This window comes from Odocoileus virginianus, chromosome 8 (assembly GCF_023699985.2).
Source record: "Odocoileus virginianus isolate 20LAN1187 ecotype Illinois chromosome 8, Ovbor_1.2, whole genome shotgun sequence".
Lineage (NCBI taxonomy): Eukaryota > Metazoa > Chordata > Mammalia > Artiodactyla > Cervidae > Odocoileus > Odocoileus virginianus.
The window spans coordinates 70,569,667-70,593,606 of NC_069681.1; the positions used below are offsets into that span (position 1 = coordinate 70,569,667).

The following is a 23,940-nucleotide window of genomic DNA, read 5'->3' on the forward strand; positions in this document are numbered from 1 at the left end:
TCCTGCCCCCAATCTTTGTCAGCATCAGGATCTTTTCCAATAAGTCAGTTCTTTGCATCAGGTGGCCAAAATAATGGAGTTTCAGCTTCAGCATCAGTCCTTCCAATGAATATTCAGGACTGATTTCCTTCAGGATTGACTGGTTGGATTTCAAGAGTCTTCTCCAACACCACAGTTCAAAAGCATCTGTTCTTCAGCGCTCCGCCTTCTTTATGGTCCAGCTCTCACATCCATACATGACTACTGGGAACACCACAGCTCTGGTGAGGGCAGTTAGAAGATGAAATGAAGGCACATCCAGAGAGTGCTGATGGTGGAGGAGATGATTTGGGAACTCCTCTGGGAGGGGCGTTTGTATCAGCATCAGGTGATGATTCTCAGGCAGCAATGCCCTGGGCAGGAGGAGCAGATGCTAACCCACAAGCAGGGGGGTCTGGGGATGTTGGGGGCAGAGAGCTAGAGCGTCTGGGGCCATCGGTGTGGTGGGTACAGTGTGCTCGGGAGCGGGCAAGGGGCTGCTATCCACCAGGGAAGCAGGAGTGGGTCTTTTTCTAGCAACAGCAGAGAGGAAGGTGAGTGATGTGACTTGATTTAACTTCTAGAACCAGTGACCCCATTGGTGTCAGGGGGATGGGGGAGAGGCCTGGGTGAGAGGTCACCGGGCAGGCCTTGTTCTGGCAGTGAAAGCCGTTGGGATTGGTCCATTTGAGCCCATGTTTAGGAGGTGGAGCGTGTCCGTGCAGGAGACTTGGGTTCAATCCCTGGATCAGGAAGATCCTCTGGCGAAGAAACTGGCAACCCACTCCAGTGTTCTTGCCTGGAGAATCCATGGACAGAGGAGGGGGTTGCAAAGAATTGGACACAACTGAGCGACTAAACAACACTACATACTTAAAGAAATAAACATGTTAACAGTTTAGTCCAACCCTGACAAGTAAGAGAAAGGCACACCCAGAGTCCTAGTGAGGGAAACCCAGAAGGGAGGCTGATGGCCACTTTTGCGGCTGAGGAGCTGAGTGGCTGTTGGTGTTGCCTTTTACGGAGGTGGGCGATCCAGGGGGAAGGCCGTTGGTCACCCCAGGTCAGGGCTGCTGCTCTAATTTCCAGGGGAGAACAGCAGAAAATTGTGGGTGTTAGGTCACAGGAGGGCTGGAAGCAGCACGACTAAGAAGTGTGTAGAGCCCGGGACATGGAGGTGAAGGAGGGCAGAGATCCGAGGACGGATGTGGAAGTTAGTCGTCTTGGGAAAAGTGACTGTGAGTCCAGAAGTGTGATGCACAGGGGTGTGGGTGGAGGCCTCAGGTATGTGGCATAGACAGCTGTGTGTGGTCAGCCAGCTGTGTGAACTGAACATAGCAGCTAAAAAGGATCAAGGGACTGGGGTAACTGTCGAACGTTGGGGGGAGGACACCAGGACTCGTTGGGATGGGGGGGCAGTGGTGAAGAGGCAGGGTCAGAGATCAGAGAATTGCAGAAAGTGAGGGAAGAAAGTGCTAGTGCCTGAGGTGAGTCACAGGCCAAACTGGGAACCGGTATCCACAGTGATCACACCTGAAGGTGGGGGATGAGGGGTGTGTGCAAGGGGCGGGGGGGCCGCCACATGCTCCAGGACCTGAGACCTGATGGGGAACAGTGGGTGGAGCCGGGGTAGCCACTTGGAGGCCAGTTTTGGATGACTCCTCGGGTGTCCAAGGTGGGGAGTGAGGAGCAGGGGTGGGACATCCAGGTGCTGACAGAGGAGACGGCAGAGGAAGAGGCACTGACTTTCACAGGAGGGAAAGAGTTTTGGTCTGCCCTGACCCAGGAAGGTGAGTGGAAACAGCTGCCCCCACAGCAGCTCTGAGTGCCTAGATGAGGAGCTTGGCTTTTGAGAACTTCCTTCCCATTATCTCACTTGTCTTAGGATGGGATTTGAATTGTTAACATGTTTATTTCATAAATATGTTCACTTCATAAGTATGTTCTGAGCTGAGGGTACTGACTACTGGATTTTGCACCTATTAGAAGAGAATTTCTCGACTTTGTTTAGTATCGAAAAGATGAATTGTATGTTCTATCAAGTGGGCGAGCATATTCAGTGTTTATGATCTTTCACAAAATGAAAACTGTTGGAAAGTAAATATTTTCGTTTCTAAGTAACAAGGGAGGAGAGAGAAGTTACTGAGTTATCAGACAGTGGAAGGTATTTCGTTGAATAATGCAGAGGGAACAGTCTGGTCTGTACTGCCTAACCTTTCAAAGTATTCCCACACCTTTACCAAATTGGGGGAAAAAAACCACAAACAGTATGTTTGTGCATTGATATGTTTATTTCCATTTTACCAGAAAGGAAACAAAGAACACAATTTACCTACTAGTCAAAAAAAAGTAACCTCAAAACGAACGCTTACTCACCAAGCTGTTAATTGCTTAAATTGGCAATTTCTGTGGGCTTTTTAGCAGTAAATAGGGCGATTCCTCTTCAGTTATAGGGTATTCAAGGCATACAAAAGTGTTGTTTTTCTACACAGCATAACTGAAATGTGGTTTCACCAGTGATTTACAAGGCAAATACCAAAACTAGAAACCGTTTAAGGAATCATAAATTGTGTATTTTCTGTACCTTTGGAAACCTTTCAGCTCTTATCATTCTTTTGTTTTTATTGGCGAAGTATGACGGCTGTGAAATGACCGTATTCACCAGGCCGCCGCCTAAAAGCATTAAGGTAGATTTATAGAATGAGCGAGCATGTTTGCTTGTTCTTGAAATAGAATCCCTCGAGGTAAGTACATTGTCTTTATTTACAAAGTATCGGTCTTATTTCACACCACTGCTCTCGCTTAGAGTCCCGGCTTCAGGAGCAGGCGTCCAGACACCGGCGCGCCCAGAGGTGCCGGTTTCCAGCCACAAAAGGGCAGCCTGGGTCGGGTGTTTGGTGCTCGGTTTTCTGAGCTGCTGGGGGGCGGGGGTGGGTGCAGAGAAGGGCCGTTTCCTGGGCGTTTGGGGGAAGGACAAACGGCCGCTCCCCCACCCGGTTCGGAACACTCAGTCTCCAGTCCCTCAGGAAGGCGTGGTGAGACAGGCTGCCTCCAGGCCCGCGCGCTCCTCTCCAGGTGCCCGTCGTCCCGGGGCTCTTCCCGCGCGGCCGGACCCGCTGACTTCCCTTCCAGCCGAGGCGCCTCCTTCCGCTCGCGCCGCGCCGCGCGGCTCCGCTCGGACGTGTCCGCGCCGCCGCGACCACCGGAGCCACTTCGCGGCGATGCTGGGGCCGCCAGTGAGTGCGCGGCGCAAGCGCCCAGCTCAGTCCCGGGCCCGGGCGGCTCGTGGGGCCCGCGCGCCTCGGACACGCGGGGGCCGCCGAGGGGCCCGGGCGCTGTCATAGGCACTCGCAGCCGGCGGCGCAGCAGCCCGGCCGGCACACGCACACGCGCACCGCACACCCGTGCTCCGCGCGGACCCCGGCTCGGGGCGGCGGCGGCGGGGGGCGCGTGGGCCGGCGCGGAGCAGGGCCGCGGGGTCCCCGAGGGCGACGCACGGGCGGGGAGGGCGCGCGGGGCCCGGCGTGGTCCGCACCCATCCTCCGGGCGGGGGCGCGGGACGGGGCCCCAGAGGTGGAGGGCGCGGGGCGGGGACCCGGGGCGGGGGACGCGGGAGGCCGGGGTACGGCCCCTCCTGCGCGCGGCGCTGAGCGCGGCCTGTCCCGCAGGTCTGGGCGTTGGTAGCCGGTGTCCTGCTGGCGCTGTCGCCGGGCCGGGCGGGGGGCGCCCCGAAGGCGGGCCGGCGGCCAGCACGGGCGCGGGGCTGCACGGACCGGCCCGAGGAGCTCCTGGAGCAGCTGTACGGGCGACTGGCGGCCGGCGTGCTCGGCGCCTTCCACCACACGCTGCAGCTGGGCCCGCGCGAGCAGGCGCGCAACGCCAGCTGCCCGGCCGGGGGCAGGCCCGCCGACCGCCGCTTCCGGCCGCCCACCAACCTGCGCAGCGTGTCGCCCTGGGCCTACAGGTGAGCGGGGCGCCGGGAGGGCGGGGGGCGCCAGGGGTCTGGACCCGGAGCAGGCCTTCCCGCAGAGGCCCTGCACCTTCCTCCGAGGGGACCGCGTCCTCTGGGGAACTCGTCGTTCTGCCAGACGCCCCAGGGTTTCTTGAGCACCTGCTCTTTGCCAGGTACGTGGTTAAGTGGAGTCCACGGGGGACCGAGCCGGGTGGGCTTTTGTTACAGAGCTTTGCACGGGCGGCCCGTGCGGGTCTTGCAGATGTTTTCCGGGTGCCTGTGCCCATCCAGGGACAGCTGGGCATTGGATCTCCGTAGTGCATCTTCTGAGTTTTCTCGCCCATGGCCAAACGGGAGGGGCGGTGGGGGTCACCAGAGAGTAACCGAGGCGGGAGGAGAGTGGAGCTGAGCGTGCGGTGGTTGTCGGGGTGAGGATGCGCCCCGGGCACTTTGGAGGTAGGGAGTCTTTACGTGGCTTCTCAAGAGGTCGGTCATCTCGGAGGAAAGGAGCAGCGTGCAGACAGGGCCAGTGTGGCTGGAGTGTCCTCAGCCCACGTGTGACTGTCCCCTTCTTTCCTTGCCATCCCCGTACCAAGGCACTCATAGTCAGACTGCAGAAGGTGGGAGCCTTCACTCCGAAGCCTCAAGAAAGGGAAGGGGTGACCCAGAGGAAAGGAGGAGAGTGAGGGACCCAGGCCTGTGTGTATGTGTGTTTGTGCGGGTGTGCATGTGTGTGGTGGGAGCGCAGGCCTGGGTTTGACTTTAGCAGGGTTGCAAAGTTGACATTTATCTTTGAGGGTGTTTTTCAATCAAGGAAGCTGTCCTCCAGCAGGGTAAACTGGAAGAGAACAAGGACACTCGAACCGGGGCGTAGAGGAGGTGAAGCAGGACCAGTTTGAACAGGGTTGCTTCAGGAAGTGAAACTGACCGGGTTGAGTGAAGATGGTTACTGCGGGAGGTAGGGGCTCAGGACAGACGTCCACGCTGGGGTTTGTGTGCAGGGAACCTGTGAAGAACCCCAGGCTGCTTCCCTGGTCTTTGCCCCACCTTCCCGCCTCCCCTTGCTCCCCGTTTCTGCTCCGTCTGTTGCTCCCGGGACTCATCCTGGCCTTGGTCTCTGCCTTCCCTCCTCCCACCACGCCCAGGGCCCCAGAGGGTGGGTTCTTGTCAGGCCCCTCTTCCTGTATCCTCCTGTACAGCCTTGGTGTGCCACGTGTCATCGTGGACAACACACTCCTCTCTGCAGGCGCGTAGCTGCTTCCCAGGCCCCTGAGGCCCGGGGACCACGGGACCATGAGGGGCCTGTTTGCCATGCAACTGGCTTGCATTGGTGTCTTCTAGCAGCAGCACGAGGAGATGAGTTTTCAGAGCTGGGCCTGCTGGTTCTTATCCCTGAGACTGGGGGCTGGGGGCATGAGGGTGTGTGTGTGTAGACCGAGCCCCTGTCTCCCCAGGGGAGTCCTCGGTGCAGAGGGGGAGGCCTCGGAGGGGAGAGATGATTGTTGAGAACAGCAGCCAGTGTCCCGGGTGCTGGTAAGGAGCAGGAGTTACACCTGCGTGGTTTTCATGCGTCTCGTGAGCACTCACGTGGCGGTTGGCCCCACCCTCTGCAGGGGGTTGGCTTCTGGGCGGGGCCTGGGCTGCAGGTGGCTGGCTGCTGGGGGACCCCTCTCTGCCCCGCCCTCAGATCGCCTCCCAACCTCCCGAGTTCCTGGGAAGATTAGAAAAAGTCGTGCACTTGGCAGCCAGGAACCTATTCTAAGCTGTGAGTGGTGGGGTCGGCTTATTAGGTGTTCTTGCCTGGCAGGTCTTGAGCAAAATAGTGGCCTTACTTGTGTGGAGTCAGCTCAGACTCAGAGTGGTGGTTAAGGCTAGAACAAAGGGTACTGGATGAGGAAGCCACTACTTGCCAGACCAGAAAGGACCACTTTAGGTGAATAAGGTCGGCTTTGAAATAGAAACGTGGACTATAAGGTAGCTTTCAGTGTCTTTAGGGGAGAGACAGGTCATTCGATAAATAGTGTTAGGACTGGGTAACCAGCTTGGAAAAGATGCAATTGGATCTCACCCCTGTATGAAAATAAGTTCCAGATGACTCAAAGACTTAAGTGTGAAGAATAAAACCACAAAAACACATAAAGAGCAGTAAGTTATATTCATACTCTTGAGTGGAGAAGGCCTGTTTAGTAGTTTCCAGACCCCCAGTGGGCTTCCCTGGTTGCTAAGTGATGGTGAATCTGCTAGCCAGTACCAGAGACCTGGGTTCCATCCTTTGGTCTGCAAGATCCCCTGAAGGAGGGAATGGCAACCCTGTCCAGTATTCTTGGCTGGAGAATCCTATGGACAGAGGAGCCTGTTGGGCAACAGTCCACGGAGTGGCAGTGTTGGACACAGCTGAGCAACAAAGGACATACACAAGAGACCCCCAGAGTCACAAAAGAGGAGAGCGATACATTTAATTGCATAATAATATGCCATTTCTTCTTGGCAAAATTGAAAAAAAAATACAAGGGCAAACTGGAAGAAAATATGGTGCAAAATCCATGTGACAAAGAGCTTGTTTTATAAAGAGTGCTTACAAACCAAGAAAAAGATGTGATGAAAGGATGACAGAGGCCATGGACTGTCCTGGACAGACCTTGCCTTCAGGTGTAGTGTTGTACCGAGAGAACTTTCCTGGTGGGGCATTCATCAGGCGGGGCTGCAGGTGTGTGAGGGGAAAGAGTCTCCCAACACAGTGTTGGTGTGACTGGTCCAGCTTCCATGGAAGAGAGTTGGGGAGTAACTATGACAGTTTCAAATCCCTACCCTGTCTTTCCGTGATTTCCTCTCGCCATTGGCAACCAGCCACTTGTTTGCTCTCTGTTTCTGTTTTGTTTTATTGCTTCTTTTCTGTTTTTTTAAGATGCCACATACAAAAGGGTAACAGTGTTTGTCTTTTCCTGAATAATACCCTCCAGATCTGTCCACAATTCTGCAAGTGGCAAAATTTCATTCTTTTTCTGTGGCTAATGTTCCCTTATATATATTTACTATGTCTTTATCCATTTGCTTGTTGATGGACACCTGGGTTGCTTCCATGTCTTGGCTGTTGTAAACAACGTTGCTATGAATTTTGGGGTACATGTGTCTTTTTTCATTTTTTCTGGATTTATATCCAGGAGTGGAATTGCTGGATCATATGGTATAACAGTTCTAGTTTTTAAAAAATTATTTATTTTATTTTTGGCCGTGCTGGGCCTCTGTTGCTGTGCAGGCTTTCTTCTGTAGTTGTAGTGAACAGGGGCTACTCTCTAGTTTCAGTTTCTGAAATGCAGGTTTCTCATTGCGGTGACTTCTCTTGTTGCAGAGCACAGGCTCTAGGGCACGTGGGCTTCAGGGATTGCGGCCCCCAGGCTCTAGAACACAGGTTCAGTTGCTGTGGTGCATGGGCTCAGTGGTTCCGAGGCATGTGGGACCTTCCTGGACCAGGGATCAAACTGGTTGTCTCCTGTTTGACACCAGTTTACCACCATTGTTTACCACTGAGCTGACAGTGAGGCCCTATTTTTGTTTTTTTGAGGAACGCGCACAATTTTCCATAGAGGATGCACCAATTTACACTCCGACCTACAGTGCACAAGGGTTCCCTTTACTCCACATCCTCACCAGCATTTGATTTTTGTGATCTTTTTGATGATAGCCATTCTGACATGAATGAGGTGATAGCTCTTTGTGGTTTTGATTTGCACTTCCCTGATTAGCAGTGTTGAGCATCTTTTCGTGTGCTTGTTGGTCATCTATATATCTTCTTTGGAAAAATGTGTATTCAAGTCTTCTTTTTAAATTGTTTTTTTTTTATATTGAGTTGTATGAGCTGTTTGTATATTTTTGATAATAGTTATTGGTTTTAACAATTGCAAATATCTTCTCCCATTCAGTAGACTGACTTTTGACTTTGTCATTAGTTTTCTTTGCTGTGCAAAAGCTTGTAAATTTATTTATTTTTGCTTTCATTTCCTTTGTCTTAAGAAAAGAATTGAAAAAATATCACTATGATTTATGTCAATGTTCAGACTGATCTTTAGTTGTGAATGTATAGAAATGCAATGGATTTCTCTATATTAATTTTGTTGTCTACAAATTTACTGAATTCATTTATGAGCTGTAACAGTTTTCTGGAGGCATCTTTAGGATTTTCTATGTATAGTATCATGTCATCTGCAAACAATGACAGTTTTACTTCCTTTCCAATTTGGATCCCTTTTCTTTTTCTTCCGATTGCCATGGCTAGGACTTCCAATAGTAGTATGTTGAATGAAAGTAGTGAGAGTGGGCATTCTTGTTTTCTTTCTTTCTGTCTTGAATTTTATTTTTCCACATTTTTAAGAAAGTCAACTCTCTGTTTTAGAGGTGGGAGTTCTATTTTTTTCATTTTATTTTTTAATTGAAGTATAGTTAATTTACAATGTAGTGCTCCAGGTGTACCGTAAAATGATTCAGGGGTGTGTGTGTGTGTGTGTGTGTGTGTGTGTGTGTGTGTGTGTGTGTGTGTACACATATATCCTCCCACTTTCCCCCGGTAACCATAAGTTTGTTTTCTACATCTGTGACTCTATTTCTGTTTTGTAAATAAGTTCATTTTACATTTTTTTGGATTTTCCCATATACGGGGTATCATATATTTGTCTCTCTCTGTCTTACTTCACTCAGTATGGTAATCTCTAGGTTCATCCATGTTGCTGCAAGTAGCTTTATTTCATTCTCTTTTATGGTTGAGTAATATTCCATTGTGTATATTACCACATCTTTACCCGTTCATCTGTTGATGGACATTTAGGTGGCTTTCATGTTTCAGCTATTGTAAATAGTGCTGCAATGAACATTGGGGTGCATGTATTATTTCAAATCATGTTTTTTTTACAGGGTATATGCCCAGGAGTGGGATTGCAGGATCAGATGTTAGCTCTGTTTCCTGCATACTGTTTTCCATAGTGGCTGCACCAATTTGCATTCCCTCCAGCAGTGTAGGAGTGTTCCCTTCTCTCCACATCTCCTCTAGCATTTATTGTTGGTTGACTTTTTTATAGATGGCTGTTCTTATGAGTGTGAGGTGATGCCTCATTGTAGTTTTGATTTGCATTTCTCTAATAAGTAGTGATGTTGAACATTTTTTAATGTGCTTTTTGCCCATCTGTATGTCTTCTTTGGAGAAATGTCCATTTAGATCTTCTGCTCATTTTTTGATTGGGTTGGTTTTTTTTTTTTTTTTCTTTTTTGGTATTGAGCTGCCTGAACTGTGTGTCGGAGAAGGCAATGGCACCCCACTCCAGTACTCTTGCCTGGAAAATCCCATGGATGGAGGAGCCTGGGAGGCTGCAGTCCATGGGGTCGCCGAGAGTCGGACACAACTGAGTGACTTCACTTTCACTTTTTTACTTTCATGCATTGGAGAAGGAAACGGCAATCCACTCCAGTGTTCTTGCCTGGAGAATCCCGGAGATGGGGGAGCCTGGTGGGCTGACATCTACGGGGTCGCACAGAGTCAGACACAACTGAAGTGACTTAGCAGCAGCAGAACTGTTTGTGTATTTTGGAGGTAGAATCCCTTGTTGGTCGCATCATTTGCAAATGTTTTCTGCCATTCAATGGGTTGTCTTTTCATTTTGTTTATGGTTTCCTTTGCTGTACAAAAGCTTTTAAGTTTAATTCGGTCCCATTTGTTTGTTTTTGTTTTTATGTCCACTACTCTAGGAGGTGGATTCAAAAAGATCTTGCTGCAGTTTATATCAACAAGGGTTCTGCCTATGTTTTTTTCTTAAGAATATTATAGTATCCAGCCCTACATTTAGGTCTTTAATCCATTTTGAGCTTATTTTTGTGTATGAGGTTAGAGAATGTTCTGATTTCATTCTTTTATATGCAACTGTCCAGTTTTCCCAGCACTTACTGAAGAGACTATTTTTTATCATTGCTTATTCTTGCCTCCTTTGTTGTAGATTAATTGATCATAGGTATGTGGGTTTATTACCGGGCTTTCTATCCTGTCTGAGCTACTATGTCTTTTTTTGTGCCAGCACCATACTGTTTTGACTACTGTAGCTTTGTAGTATAGTCTGAAGTCAGGGAATATGATTCTTCCAGCTCCGTTTTTCTCAGTATATGTGGAGGTATGTTCCCTCTATATCCAGGACTGGAGAGTTTTTCTTTTTTTTTTAATCATAAATGGATTTTGAATTTTATCCAAAGCTTTTTCCTGCATCTATTGAAATGATCGTATGGTTTTTATTCTTCAGTTGGTCAGTGTGGTGTATCACACTGATTGATTTATTGATACTGAAAAAAATCCTTGCGTCCCTGGGATAAATCCTACTTGATCATGGTGTATGGTCCTTTTAGTGTATTATTGAAATTAGTGTGGTAATATTTTGTTGAGGATTTTTGCATGTGTTCATCAAGTGATGTTGACCTGTAATTTTCTTTTTTGTATGATATCCTTGTCTAGTTTTGGTATCAAGGTGATTCTGGCCTTGTAGAATGAGTTCAGATGCATTCTTCCCTCTGTTTTTCTTTTCTTTTCTTTTTTTTTAATAGTCTTCAGAATGATCAACTCTTCTCTAAATGTTTGCTGAAATTCACCCATGAAGCCATCTGATTCTGCACTTTTGTTTGTTGGGTATTTTTTAAAATTATTGATTCAATTTTATTACTGGTAATTGGTCTGTTCATATTTTCTATTTCTTGTTAAGTCTTGGGAGATTGTAGATTTCTAGAAATTTGTCCATTTCTTCTAGTTTTGCTATTTTATTGATATACAGTTGTTTGTAATAGTCTTTTATGATCCTTTGTGTTTCTGTGGCATCAATTGTTAACTTTTCCTTTTTCATTTTTGGTTTTAACCAAAATCTCTTTTGATGACTCTGGATAAAGACTTATCAACTTTATCTTTTCAAAGGACCAACTCTTAGTTTTATTGATCTTTTTATTTTCTTATTTATTATTGTCTCAATTTCATTTATTTCTGCTCTGATTTTATCTTTCCTTCTATTAACTTTGGGTTTTGTTCTTATTTTTTCTATTTCATTTAGGTGCGAGTTTAGGTTGTTTTGAGTTTTTCTTTCTTGAGTGTGTATCACTATAAACTTCCCTCTTAGAACTGTTTTTTTTTTTAAATTTTAAAAAATACTTATTGAAATAGTCTTCATACTTTTTGTTCAAATGCCCTTAGGTATTTTTTTATTTATTTTATATTTATTTTTTACTATGTTGGCTTTTCTTTGCTACATGAGGGCTTTCTCCAGCTGCCAGCTCCAGCAAGCAGGGGCTGCTCTCTGGTTGTGGTGTGAGGGCTTCTCATTGCAGTGGCTTCTCTTGTTGTGGATCACGGGCATGTGGGCTTCAAGAGTTTCAGCTCTTGGGCTCCAGAGCCTGGGCTCATTAATTGTGGCACACGAGCTCAGTTGCCCCAAGGCATGTGGGATCTTCTTGGACCAGGGATTGAACCAGTGTCCCTTGCATTGCACGGCAGATTCTTAACCACTTGGACTACCAGGGAAGCTCCTTTTTTTCATTTTTACTTGAAGTGTAGTTTTGATTACAATGTTGTGTTGGCGTCTGGTGTATAGCAAAATGATTCAGATATAATGTGCATACACATATGTGTGTATACATATATATATTCATATTCTTTTCCATTATGTTTTCTTATGGATATTGAATATAGTTCCTGTGCTATAGTGTAGGGCTATGTTTTTTATGTATTTTATATACTGTAGTGTGTATCTACTAATCCCAAACTCCTAACCTATCCTTCCCCCTTCTTTTTTGGTAACCTCAGGTTTATTTTCTGTGTCTGGGAGTCTCTTTCTGTTTTGTAAATAAATTCATTTGTGTGACATTTTGGATTCCACATTTTAGTGGTATCATATGGTATTTGCTTTTCTGTCTGACTTGACTTCATATGATTGCCTCTTGGTCCATTCATGTTGCTGCAAATGACATTATTTTATTGTTTTTCATGGCTGAGTAGTGTTCCATTGTATATATGTACCACATCTTCTTTATCCATTCATCTGTTGATGGAAATCTATGTTGCTTCCATGTCCTGGATATTGTAAATAGTGCTGCAGTGAACATTGGGGTGCATGTATCTTTTAGAATTGGAGTTTTTGTTTTTTCCAGATATATGCCCAGGAGTGGGATTACTGGGTCATATGATAGCTCTGTTTTTAATGTTCTAAGGAACCTCCATACTGTTCTCCACAGTGGCTGCACCAGTTTACATTCCCACCAGCAGTGTAGGAGGGTTCCATCTTTTCCACATCCTCTCAAGCATTTGTTATTCATAGGCTTTTTAATGATGTCCATTCTGACTGGTCTGAGTGGTTTTGATTTCATTTCTCTAGTAATCAGAAGTGTTGAGCATCTCTTACGTACCTTTTGGCCATCTGTATATCCTCTTTGGGAAAATGCCTTTTAAAGGTGTTCTGCCTACTTTTTAAAATGGGTATTTTAGTTTTCTGTTATTGAATTGTATGAGCTATTTGTGTGTTTTGGAAATTAAACCCTTATTGGTTGCATTACTTGCAAATATTTTCTCCCAATCCTTTTGTAGGTAGTCTTTTCATTTAAAAGCTTTTTAAAATGAAAAAGGATTTTAAAAGTAAAACCTTGTAAGTTTGATTAGGTCCCATTTATATATTTTTGCTTTTATTTCTATTGCCTTGGCAGACCAACCTAAGAACACATTGGCAAGACTTATGTGATAATGTTTTGCCTGTGCTCTCTTCTTAGAGTTTTATGGTGTCCTGTCTTATTTTTTTTAGAACTGTTTTTGCTGCATCCCATCAATTTTGAATCATTGGCCTTCTGTTTTCATTTGTATCCAGGTATTTTTAAATTCCTTCTTCTTTGTTGTTTTTTGGCCACACTGTGTGGCATGTGGGATCTTAGTTCCCTGACCAGGGATTGAACTCGTCCCCTGCATTGGCAGGTGGATTCTTACCACTGGACCACCAGGGAAGTCCCACCTTGAACTCTTATTAAGTCGATTGCCTGCCTCCATTTCACCTAATGCTTCTGGGTCCTTATCTTGTTCCTCACTTTGGAACGTGTTCCACTGTTGCCTCATTTTGCCTAGTTAGCTGTTTTTATTTCCATGTATCTGGTAGGTTGGTTGTGTGTCCTGACCTTGGAGAAGTGGCCTCTTGTAGCACACAGGTCCCCTCTGGTCACCAGAGCCATATGTTGTAGTGAACCCTATGTGGGCTGCCTGTGTCTTTCTGTTGTGGTGGCTGACCACTGTGGGTAGTCTGGGAGGTGTTGCAGGGCCCTGGTACAGTTGGCTCTGGTACTAGGCCTTGTCTTGTGTGGAGGCTGCTGGAACCATTGTGGGGCTAGGCCACAAGGAGGATGGCTGCAGGGCCTGTGGGTCCCAGGGACAGTGCTGGCCCATGGCAGGCTTGGTGGGGAGCAATTCCAGGTGGGCTGCTCTGGGGCCAGTGTTTCTGGATCTTGTGTCAGCTGCTGGGGGATGGGGCTGGGTTCTTAACACAGCTCCTGCAGGTTGCAGGGTGTCCCAGAGCCAGTGCTGGCCTGCTGATGAGTGATGCTGGATCCTGGCGGACTTGCTGAGGGTCCAAGATGTAGAGCTCATGGTGGCCTGGGGGTGGAGGGGGAACTGGAGCCTGGGGTGGGGCCTGGGGCAAGTGCTGGTTTAGTGATGTGTGGAGCCAGGTCCCAGATCAATGGTGCTGGGCCTTAGGGACCTGGGCTGGTGCCAGCCTGCTGGGGGCGGGGGGGGGGGGGGTTGGGGAAGCTGGCTGAGGGGCCCAGGCATCTCAGAGCTGGCATTGGGTGGGCTGTGTCCTGCTGTGGCAGACCTTGGGGCTTCCGTGGTCCTGGAGCTGGTGGGGGCCCAGGGTTCGGGGGGCTGGGTCCTGGGCTCCCTGGCTGCCAGGCCCTAGGACCCTAGAGCTGGTGTCAGCCCACTGGTGACTGGTACTGCTCCTGAGGGCACGGCCAGGTCCAGGGGTTCTGGGCTTGGTTGCTGGCTCACTGATGAGTCTAGGGGGGCTGTGGACCCAGGGGTCTTAGGGCAGCCTGTCTGCTGGCAAGTGGGGCTGTGTTTCTGCTCAGTTAGCCGTTTAGCTTGAGGAGTCCCGGTACTGGGGCCTCAGAAGGTGGCCAGGGCAGGGCCAGGTGATGCACTGGAGAGGATCCACAGTGGCGTGTGCCAGCGCCATTGTCCACGTGGTTGAAGGAACTCCAAGGAATGGCCATGCCCATGACTGTGGCCCCCAGAGCTTCAGTCGCCAGCATCCTGGGAAACTCACCAGGATCAGCAGGGGAGCTGACCTGGGCTTCTCTCAGATTACTGCACCTGCCACAGGCCCTCAGGGATGCCCTGATGTAAGACCTAGTGGCCTTTAAAGCCAGACATCCTAGGGGCTCGTCTTCCTGGCTCAGGATCCCCAGGCTGGGGAGCCAGGAATGGGCTCAGAGCTCTTGTTCCTTGAGTGGGGGAACCTCTGCAATGTAGTTGTCCTCCCATTTGTGGGTTGCTCACTCTCTGCCCCCCAGGGGTGTGGGCCTTGGCTGTGCTGTGACTTAGCCCTTCCGGCTTGTTTCACCATTGTTCCTTCTTTACATCTTTAGTTGTAGAAGGTCTTCCCTGGTAGGTTCTGGTCTGTGTTATCAATAGTTGCTCTGTAAGTATCTGTCATTTTGGTGTGCTTGTGAGAGGACATGAGCTTGGAGTCTTCCTGCTCCCCCATCATGGCCGAGCTCCTGAAAAAAGCTAGAGGAGGGCAGTGGTGGGCAAAGCATCTGAATCTTTTTCATATTAGCATGTGGTTGGTTTACAGTGTTGTGTTCGTCTGTGTACAGCAGAGTGATTCACTTATATATGTATATACATTTATCAATTCTTTCTCAGATTCTTTTCCTATTTAGGCTATTACAAAATACTGAGTAGGGTTCCCTGTATCATACAGTAGGTCCTGGGTCCTTGTTATCTATTTTATATGTAGTGGCATATACATGTCAATCTGTTTCCCAATTTGTCCCCCTACCCTTTCCCTCCGGTAACCATAAGTTTGTTTTCTACCTCCATGACTCTACTTCTGTTTTGTAAATAAGTTCATTTCTACCCTTTTTTTGTTTAAGATTCCACATATAAGTGATATCATATTTGTCTTTCTCTGTCTGACTTCACTCAATATGGCAATTTCTAGGTCCATCCATGTTGCTGTAAATGGCATTATTTATTCTTTTTTTATGACTGAGCAATATTCCATTGTATATATGTACCACATCACGTTTATCCATTCATCTGTTGATGGACATCTAGGTTGCTCCCATGTCATGGCTGTTGTAAATAGTGCCACTATGAACATTGGGGTGCATGTATCTTTTTGAATTGTGTTTTTCTCCAGATATGTGCCCAGGATTGGGATTGCTGAGTCATACGGTAGGTCTATTTTTAGTTTTTTAAGGAATCTCCATACTGTTCACCATAGTGGCTGCACCAGTTTACATTCCCACAAACAGTATAGGAGAGTTCCCTCCTCTTCACACCCTCTCCAGGATTTATTATTTGTAGAGTTTTTTTGATGATGAACATTCTGACCAGTATGAGATCTCATTGTAGTTTTAATTTGCATTTTGTTAATAATTAGTTATTATTAGATGATAATTCCTGATGCTCCTGATGCTGGGAAAGATTGAAGGCGGGAGGAGAAGGAGATGACAGAGGATGAAATGGTTGGATGGCATCACCAACTTGATGGATATGAGTTTGAGGAAGCTCCGGGAGTTGGTGATGGACAGGGAAGCCTGGCGTGCTGCAGTCCATGGGGTCACAAAGAGTTGGACATGACTGAGCGACTGAACTGAACTGAATAATTAGTGATGTTGAGCATTTTTAAATGTGCTTTTTAAGCTGTCTGTATATCTTCTTTGGAGAAATGTCTGTGTCAATCTGCTTATTTTGTGGTTGGATTGTTCAGTTTTTTGATATTGAGCTATCTGTTGTTCAGTCACCAAGTCACATGTCCATCACTTTGCAACCCCATAACTACAGCACACCAGGCTTCCCTGTGCCTCACCATCTCCTAGAGTTTGCCGAAGTTCATGTCCATTGACTCAGTGATGCCATCCAAACATCTCATCCTCTATCACCCTCCTCTCCTTTTGCTTTCAATGTTTCCCAGCATCAGGGTCTTTTCCAGTGAGTCAACTTTTTGCATGTGTGGCCAAAGTATTGGAGCTTCAGCTTCAGCATCAGCCCTTCCAAAGAGTATTCAGGGTTGATTTCCCTTAAGATGGGCTTGTTTGATCTCCTTAATTCCAAGGAATGCTCAAGAATCTTTTCCAGCACCACAGTTCGAAATAATTCTCTGGTGCTTTTATTGTCTAGCTCTCACATCCATATATGACCACTGGAAAAACCATAGCTTTGACTACATGGACCTTTGTTGACAAAGTGATGTTTTTGCTTTTTAACACAGTGTCTCAGTTTCTCATAGCTTTCCTGCCAAGAAGCAATCGTCTTCTAACTTCAGGGCTGCCGTCTTAAGTGATCTTAGATCTGCAATGATTTTAGAGCCCAAGCAGAGGAAATCTGTCACTGCTTCCACTTTTTCCCCTTCTATTTGCCATGAAGTGATGGTACTGGATGCCATGATCTTAGTTTTTTTAATACTGAGTTTTAAGCCAGCTTTTTCACTCTTCTCCTTCACCCACATCAAGAGGCTCCTTTTAGTTCCTCATCACTTTCTGCAAATAGAGTGGTATCATCCATATATCTGAGGTTGTTGATATTTCTCCTAGCCATTTTGATTCTGGCTTGTAACTCATACAGCCCAGCATTTCACATGATGTGCTCTGTGTATAAGTTAAATAAACAGGGTGACAATAAACAGCCTTGTTGTATTCCTTCTCAATCCTGAACCAGTCAGTTGTTCCATACAGGGTTCTAACTGTTGCTTCCTGACCCGCATACAGGTTTCTCAGGACACAGGTAAGATGGTCTGGTATTCCCACCTCTTTAAAAGTTTTCCAGTTTGTTTTGATCCACACAGTCAAAGGATTTAGCATAGTCTATGAAACAGAGGTAGATGTTTTTCTGGAATTCCCTTGCTTTCTCCATGATCCAGTGAATGTTGGCAATTTGATCTCTGGTTCCTCTGCCTTTTCTAAACGCAGCTTGAACATCTGGAAGTTCTCAGTTCACTAATGCTGAAGCCCAGCTTGGAGGATTTTGAGCATTACCTTACTAGCATGGGAGATAAGTGCAGTTGCCAGTGGTTTGAACATTCTTTAGTACTGCCCTTCTTGGGAATTGGGATGAGGATTGACATTTTGCAGTCGTGTGGCCACTGCCAGGTTTTCCAAATTTGCTAGCATATTGAGTGCAGCACTTTAACGGCATCACCTTTTAGGATTTTAAATACCTCTTCTGGAATGCTGTCACCTCCACTAGCTTTATTGGCAGCAGTGCTTCCTAAGGCCCACTTGACTTCACACTCCAGAATGTCTGGCTCCAAGTGAGAGACTACACCATCGTGGTTATTTGGGTCATTAAGATCTTTTTGTACAGTTTTTCTGTGTATTCTTTTCATCTCTTGATCACTTCTGCTTCTATTAGGTCTTTACCGTTTCTGTCCCTTACTGTGCCTATCTTTGGATGTAATGTTCCTTTGATATTTCCAGCTTTCTTGAAGAGATCTCTAGTCTTACCCTTTCTGTTGTTTTCTTCTATTTCTTTGCATTGAAGAAGGCCTTCTTGTCTCTCCTTGCTATTCTCTGGAACTCTGCATTTAGTTGGGTGTACCTTTCCCTTTCTCCCTTGCTTTTTACTTCTCTTCTTTCCTCTATTTGTGAGGCCTCCTCAGAGAGGAGGTTCTCCTCAGAGAACCACTTTCCTTCTTGCATTTCTTCTTTGGGATGGTTTCGTTTGCTGCCTCCTATACAGTATATGGACCTCTGCCCATAGTTCTTCTGGCATTCTGTTTACTAAATCTAATCCCTTGGATCTATTCCCTATTTCCACTGCATATTCATAGGGGATTTGATTTAAGTTGTACCTGACTGGGGCCTAGTGGTTTTCCCTAGTGGTTTTGCTATGAGAAGCTGATGATAAGAGTCACAGTCAACTCAAGGTCTTGTTTTTGCTGACTGTAATGAGTCTGATTTTGGTATTGACCATCTGGTGATGTCCAGTATAAAGCCATCTCTTGTGTTGTTGAAAAAGGGTGCTTGCTATGATCAGCGCGATCTCTTGGCAGAATCTTGTTAGTCTTTGCCCTGCTTCATTTTGTACTCTCAAGGCCAAACTTGCCTGTTATTCCAGGTATTTCTTGAGTTTCTACTTTTGCATTACAGTCCCCTATGATGAATAGGATATCTTTTTTTGGTGTTAGTTCTAGAAGGTCTTGTAGATCTTCATAGAACCGTTCAACTTAGCTGCTTCGCCATTAGTGGTTGGGGCATAGACTTGGATTACTGTGATGTTGAATGGTTTACCTTGGATACGAACTGAGATCATTCTGTCATTTTTAAGGCTGAACCTGAGTACTGAATTTCAGACTCTTTTGTTGATTATGAGGGCTACTCCATTTCTTCTATGGGAATCTTGCCCACATTAGTAGATATAATGGTCATCTGAACTAAATTCACCCATTCTCGTCCATATTAGTTTACTGATTCCTAAGATCTCAATGTTTACTCTTGCCATCTCATCTCCTGCTTGATGACGTCTAGTTTACCTTGATTCATAGACCTAACATTCCAGGTTCCTATGCAATACTGTTCTTTACAGCCCTGAATTTTACTTTCACCACCAGACACATCCACAACTGAGTGTCATTTCTGCTTTGGTCCAGCTGCTTCATGCTTTCTGAAGTTAGTTTATTAGTTATTAGAGGTTGCTCCCCTCTTCCCCAGTAGCACATTGGACACCTTCTGACCTGGGGGGCTCATCTTTTGGTGTCATATCTTTTTGCCTTTTTATACAGTTCATGGTGTTCTCATGGCTAGTATACTGGAGTGGTTTGCCATTCCCTCCTCCAGTGAACCATGTTTTGTCAGAACTCTCCACCATGACCCATCCAACTTGGGTGGCCCTGCACAGCATGGCTCAAAGCTTCATTTAGTTATGCAAGCCCCTTTATCACATCAAGGCTGTGATCCATGAAGGGGATCTACCTGAGCTGTTTGTATATTTTGGAGATTAATCCCTTGTTGGTTGCATTGTTTGCAAATATCTTCCCCCATTCTGTGGGTTGTTTATTCCTTTCCTTTGCTGTGCATAAGCTTTTAAATTGAACTAGGTCCCTTTTGTTTATTTTTGTTATTATTTTCATTAGGAGGTGGATTCAAAAAGATATCACTGTGATTTATGTCAAAGAGTGTTTTTCCTGCGTTTTCCTCTACAAGTTTTATAGTATCTGACCTTACATTTATGTATTTAATAATACATTTTGAGTGTATTTTTGTGTATTTAGTTAGAGAATGTTCTAATTTCTTTTATATGCTTTCCCAGCAGTGCTTATTGAACAGACTGTCTTTTCACCAATTGTGTATTCTTGCCTCCTTTGTTGTAGATGAATTGATCATAGGTGTGTGGGTCTATTTCTGGGTTCTCTGCCCTGTTCCATTGAGCTGTTTTTGTGCCAGTTTTGTGCCAGTACCATACTGTTTTGATTACGGTAGCTTTGTAGTATAGTCTGAAGTCAGAGAACGTGATTATTACAGCTCTGTTTTTCTTTCTCAAGATTGAGATCTTTTGTGTTTCCATGTGAATTTAAAACATTTTTTGTTCCAGTTCTATGAAAAATGCCATTGGTAATTTGATAGGGATTGCATTGAATCTCTATATTGCCTTGGGTAGGTAGTACGGTTATCTAAAAAATACTCTTCCAATCCAAGAACATGTTATATCTTTCCATCTGTTTGTATCATCTTCTGTTTCCTTCATCAGCATCTTATAGTTTTTAGAGTACAGGTTTTTTTGCCTCCTTAGGTAGGTTTATTCCTAGGCATTTTATTCTTTTTTGATGAGATGGTAAATGGGATTGTTTCTTGAATTTCTCTTTCTGATCTTTTGTTTAGTTAGCTTATCAGTCAGTTCTGTTGCTCAGTCGTGTCTGACTCTTAGTGACCCCATGGACTGCAGCATGCCAGGCTTCCCTGTCCATCACCAACTCCCGGAGCTTGCTCGAACTCATGTCCATTGAGTTGGTGATACCATCCAACCATCCCATCCTCTGTCGTCCCCTTCTCCTGTTTTCAATCTTTTCCAGCATCAGGGTCTTTTCCAACGAGTCAGTCCTTTGTATCATGTGGCCATATTATTGGAGCTTCAGCATCAGTCCTTCCAATGAATATTCAGGACCAATTTCCTTTAGGATTGACTGGTTTGATCTCCTTGCAGTTCAAGGGACTCTCAAGAGTCTTCTCCAACACCACAATTCAAAAGCATCAATTTTTTGGCACTCAGCTCTCTTTATAGTCCAACTCTCTCACATCCATACATGACTATTGGAAAAACCATAGCTCTGACTAGATGGAGCTTTGTTGGCAAAGTATGTCTGCTTGTTAATATGCTGTCTAGGTTTGTCATAGCTTTTCTTCCAAGGAGCAAGTGTCTTTTAATTTCATGGCTGCAGTCACCATCTGCAGTGATTTTGGAGCCCAGAAAAAGTCTGTCACTGTTTCCATTGTTTCCCCATCTAGAGTATAGGAATGTATATTTTTTATCCGGAAACTTTTAAAATTTTTTGTTTAGTTATTATTTTGTAAACTTTTGGCTGTGCTGGGTCTTCATTGCTGCCCAGGCTTTTTCTCTAGTTGTAGTGATGGGGCTATTCCGTAGTTGCAGTGTGTGGGCTTCTCGTTGCAGTGGCTTCTCTTGTTTGGAGCAAGGGCTCTAGGGCGCATGGGCTCAGTAGTTGTGGTTCCCAGGCTCTAGAGCACAGACTCAGGAGTTGTGGCCCCGAGGCATGTGGGATCTTCCCAACCCAGGGATTGAACCTGCATCTCCTCCATTGGCAGGCCAATTCATTACCATTGAGTCACCTGGGAAGCCCTGTATCCTGACACTTGACCAAATTCACTGAGTCTAGTAGTTTTTTAGTAGTATCTTTAGGAGTTTCTATGTATAGTATCTTGCTTGTGTGTATATGCTGAGTGTCATTATCTTCAGTCATAGAGCATCTTTCCTCGTAGGTTCTGGTATGTGTTATCAGTAGTTGCTCTGTAAATGTTTGTCATTTTGGTATAAATGTTTGTCATTTTGGTGTGCCTGTGAGAGGATGTGAGCTTGTGGTCTTCCTGCTCCACCATCGTGGCCAAGCTCAAAAAAAAGGAGTGGGGGTTGGGCAAAGCATCTGAATTTTACAGTGGAAAGCAGAAAGGGAAATTTACCAGTCATGAGGAAAGAGTAGATACAGGAGAAAAGAGCTTCAGTGGGTCGTGACAGCCTCCCATTTCCCAGGAGCCTTGGCTTGGAGGAAACTGTTTGCTCTCACAGGCTTCACGGAGGTCAGACCCCTGGGACCCACAGGCTGGGTGTGCAGGGGCCAGGGGGAGACCCAGCCAGGAGACAGGTGCAGAGGGTGCTGTTTTCCCCACTGTGCTCCCGCCAATGGGCTCTTAGAAAAGCAACATTCAGCCTCCAGAATATAAAAATATTTTCTCATTTACTTTGTGGCATCCTGTTTGTTTCTCTTAAGCTTAGAAACAAATATGACAAAAATAAAATCAGTGTGGTTGCTCAATAGATACTTTTAAGCTACACTGACGTATTAAGGAACCTATTGTAAGAACACAGAGGTTTATTAGGGTTTAAAGATACACATTGCTGTATTGACTCCCCAAAGATAAATACCCTCCAACACGCTGTGTAATTTACTTGTTTATATTTCTCAATTTTGGGTAGTAGTCTAAAGATAACTTTCCTTTGGGATTTATATTTTTAGGCTTTGCCACCTTTCTTTGTCAATTCCTCCTGGACCTTTAAGCAACCACACCTATGTTGATTGTGTAGTAAAGAAGTGCATGGATCAGAGCAGCAGCTCGGGAATAAATGGAGGGAAAAAGCAGCAGGACAGGGAGGAGTGGGGCGGACCAGCAGGGGAGGTCAAGGACCTGATGGGAGGGGTGGGGGCCACCATCTTGTGGGGCCATGGGGATGTGCCTGCTTGGGGGACCTGCACGGGCATCCCGGGGTTAGGGGGTGGCGGAAAAGTGGCATTTTCCCAAGAGAACTCAGTTGGCTCTGCTCTCTGCACCCCAGACTCTGTGCAGGTGACTCTGGGGAGCAGGGGTGGAGCAGCAACAGCTTGTGGAGGGGGTCACCCCTCTCCCAGCCAGGCCAGCAGGGTGCCCACAGGGGTCACCCTCATTCCCACAAGCCCCTCAGTGCGTGTTTGGTAATGTTGGTTTCAGGAGGTTGAAACAGGTGCTCTGCTCCCCCCACCCCCACCCCTGACCCCGCATCAACCGTCCTCCTTGCAGTGCCCCTTCGTCGAATCCACTGCCCAGGGCTATGCCCTGGACATCATTTTTTCTTCATTGTAAAAGAATTATAAAATTGTAAAGAATATTTTTTTATTTTCTTATTTATTTGGCTGTGCGGGGTCTTAGTAGTGGTGTGTGGAGTCTAGCTTGACCAGGGATCGAACCCAGGTCCCCTGCACTGGGAGCATGGAGTCTGAGCCACTGGATCACCAGGGAAGTCCCGGTAGAAGAATGTTAATTAGAGAAAGCAGAGAGGTGAGGGGCCTGACGCTGGAGACAGCCTTCCCCCCTTCTTAGTCTCCCTGCTTAGCTTTGTCTCTGTGACCTCCCTCCCCTAGTGCAGGGTCAGACCTGTGTTCAGGCTCCGAGGGCCCAGGATGCCCATCGGCAGGAGCGGGGCTCCCGGGGGGGCCGCTAGGGGGCAGCACCGGCCCACCCGCCCTCAGCCCTTGCGTCTTTGAACCTGGGGAGCCACGTCTCTGTCTCATTTGCAAGTTCACTGCTGCCTGGGGCTGCTTCACTGTCCTAAAGACTTAGAAAGGAAGCTTTCAGCCCTCAAGGGGGTCTATGTGTTGTCTACACATCGTCACGGGCACTGAGTCCTTTCTGTTACAAAGGGCAGGGAGGGAGGGAGAAAAGGACCAGGCGGATGGCCTCCAGCCACAGCATGTGACATGGGGGTTGGGGGGACATCATCAGACTCCGAGGTAGAGAAAGGACAAGCTCATTGTTTAAAGCTGCTTGTTAAATGTTGGTGTGTCTCCCCCACATATTTTTACCGGTAAATGACTTGAATAGGTCGAGGTCCTATATAGTTTTTCTTTTTCTCCAAGCTTCTCAGAACACAGCAGGCTTGGCTGCAGCCACCACTGTTTGAGAGTAAAAATACAAGTGTCATTGGGAGCCTTGTCACGGGATGAGAGTGTTGTGCCTTGAAGGTTGTCTTCTCCGACTGCTGGGTCTTGCTCTATGTGGTTTTCATGGAAGGTGCGTGACTGTTTCGTGGCGTGATTGCCTCTCAGATCCCGACATCCGGATACAGTGTCTATGCTCTTCAGGCTGACATGGGGCCGGGCGGGGAGAGGGTGGACAAGCTCTTGGCATCCATCTTCCAGAGCCGCCTGGTGAGGCTTGGAGGAGGGCGGTGCGTGCGCTGCCCCCAGCTGACGAGGTCAGGGAGACGGTAACCTTCCAGAAGCTCCTCACACAAGGGGCTGGCCTGTCCGCTCACCCCGGGGACAGCGCGAGAATGTGGCTCCGACCCCAGATTCTGCAGCTTCCTTGGAGCCTCTGTGGCAAGAGTTCTGTTTTCCTTTGAAGAGACCTGCTGGCCGCCCGGAATGCGTGGCATCTGCCCCGAGGGAGGAGAGGGCCGGGGACTTCTGGCTCACCCAGCCCCTTCTCTGTCCCTGGGCAGTGCTTGGTCCTCCAGTGTCTCCGGGCTCTTCCCTGACCTCCAGGTGGGCGCG

The 23,940-nt window shown here is 46.9% G+C and overlaps 1 protein-coding gene across 1 annotated transcript in view; it reads left to right on the forward strand.

Moving 5' to 3' along the window:
• The first annotated feature begins 1,579 nt into the window (after positions 1-1,579).
• IL17D (interleukin 17D) overlaps positions 1,580-23,940 on the forward strand; it is a 32,413-nt gene continuing 10,052 nt past the window's right edge. Inside the window, exons 1-2 of the mRNA XM_070471657.1 lie at positions 1,580-3,254; positions 3,687-3,982. Of these exons, the coding sequence (XP_070327758.1) occupies positions 3,240-3,254; positions 3,687-3,982 (311 nt within the window). The 5' untranslated portion in view covers positions 1,580-3,239. The remainder of the gene's footprint in view (positions 3,255-3,686; positions 3,983-23,940) is intronic.